At 58.5% G+C, this 1,633-nt stretch overlaps 1 protein-coding gene across 1 annotated transcript in view; it reads left to right on the plus strand.

Annotated features, from left to right (window-relative positions):
- The window catches only part of FRMD5 (FERM domain containing 5), a 15,667-nt gene that overhangs the window by 2,054 nt on the left and 11,980 nt on the right, over window positions 1-1,633 (plus strand). The window contains exon 4 of the mRNA XM_031059669.1: window positions 1,146-1,243. Within this exon, the coding sequence (XP_030915529.1) occupies window positions 1,146-1,243 (98 nt within the window). The remainder of the gene's footprint in view (window positions 1-1,145; window positions 1,244-1,633) is intronic.

Below are 1,633 nucleotides of genomic sequence, written 5' to 3' on the forward strand. Positions count from 1 at the left end.
AGCCTCTCCTCAGTTCTATCTTTAGGGGCTCTTCGTGCTGCTCCTCCTGGCAGCAGGAAGGACACCAGAGCCCCACGGAGCAGCTCTGGACACTGAGCTGTGGGTCCCCAGCAGCCCTGAGCCCCGGGGCTCTGCCTGGAGCCTGCACAGAAGGGCTCTGAGCTGGCACCTTCTGTGGGGACACTGAGAGCCCCCAGGGCCGAAGGGGCCCCTCCCACGGGACCTGAGAGTCCGCAGTGGCAGCCAGGGGGAACGGCTTCCCAGTGCCAGGGGCAGGCTGAGGGGTATGGGGAGAAATCCTGCTCTGCCAGGGTGGTGTGCCCTGCCCATGGCAGGGCGTGCAATACAGAGAAGGATTTCCTCCCGAAACCTCATCTAACTCTGCCTTCTGCCACCCCCACAGGTCCAGGCTGAGGCCCCCGTGCAGGTGAGCTGCCCCTGCTCGCTGCCCTTTGAGGTGTGCCTGCAGCTGCAGCTGGAACCTGGGCTCAAAATTCACTTTTCCTTGGGCTGACTGCACTCTAATACCAAGATTTCTCTTTAATGTATTTTATCTGTGAAAATTAATGGTTTACCTCATCATAAACTCAGATTTGAGCAATGAGGCGTGACCGAGGACTGCAGAGTGCAAGTCTGGTTATTTAAATTCATTTCTGAGCGCTCCATTTTGCTCCTTCCCTCATGACTTATGTTTTACCAGCTAAAGGTTTTCCCAAACGCCACATGACGCAGCCCAAAATGTTACTTAGGTTTAAATTTATTGGAATGTGTAATTTTTCCACCATGGTTTGTCCTTTAGCTGGGCACAGAGACAGGGATGGGGCGCACAGGAGGCAGCTGGCCCTGGGTGATGCAGCGAGCACAGACGAGGGACGTGGGTGCATAACCGAGACCTAGAAGGACACAGAAAGTTTGGGGCGGAGAAAATCACGTTATGGGGAAGCTGAACACCCAGGGGAAACGCAGCAGGCACTGGTGGGCTCTAGATCATGAGACCCTGGCCAGGGTCAGCCCAGCAATGCCATGTTGGGCTGCAGGGAGAGAGGTGCCAGAGCAGGGGTCTGGAGGCAGGTATTCCGTGTCCAAACGGGCTGTTTGGGTAATTTGAACTGTGCCTAACGAAGAGGCTCTCCCCCTGTGCGCAGGTACCTGGTTTTCCTGCAGATCAAGAGGGATCTGTACCACAGCCGGCTGCTGTGCAAGACGTCGGACGCGGCGCTGCTGGCTGCCTACATCCTGCAGGGTGAGGCTGTGGGACAGCAGGGACGGCCTTTCCCTGCCAGGACCTGCCATCCTGTGCTGACAGCAGCTCCCTGCACCTGCAGGGACCAGCCACCCACCTGGGCTGGGCTGGGGGGTGAGGATGGGTGCTGGGCGCTCACCTGCCAGGCCACACCTGCACAGGGTGTCCCCAGGAGCAGCCCCTGGGCTCATCCAGCCCCTGCCCTCCTGTCTGTCCTCCTGCCTGCACCTGCAGCTTGAGGGATTAATAACTTTGGGGTGGTGACCATCTGCTGCCAGGTGCCAGCCGCACAAACAGCAAAATGAATTGGGTGCAGTCAATGCCTGGCAAAGGATCCCTCCAGTGGGAAGGGAAGCAGCGGGGTGGGAGGGGGTTCCCTGGCTGCGGTGA

This window comes from Geospiza fortis, unplaced genomic scaffold, assembly GCF_000277835.1.
Source record: "Geospiza fortis unplaced genomic scaffold, GeoFor_1.0 scaffold2, whole genome shotgun sequence".
NCBI classification, from domain to species: Eukaryota; Metazoa; Chordata; class Aves; order Passeriformes; family Thraupidae; genus Geospiza; species Geospiza fortis.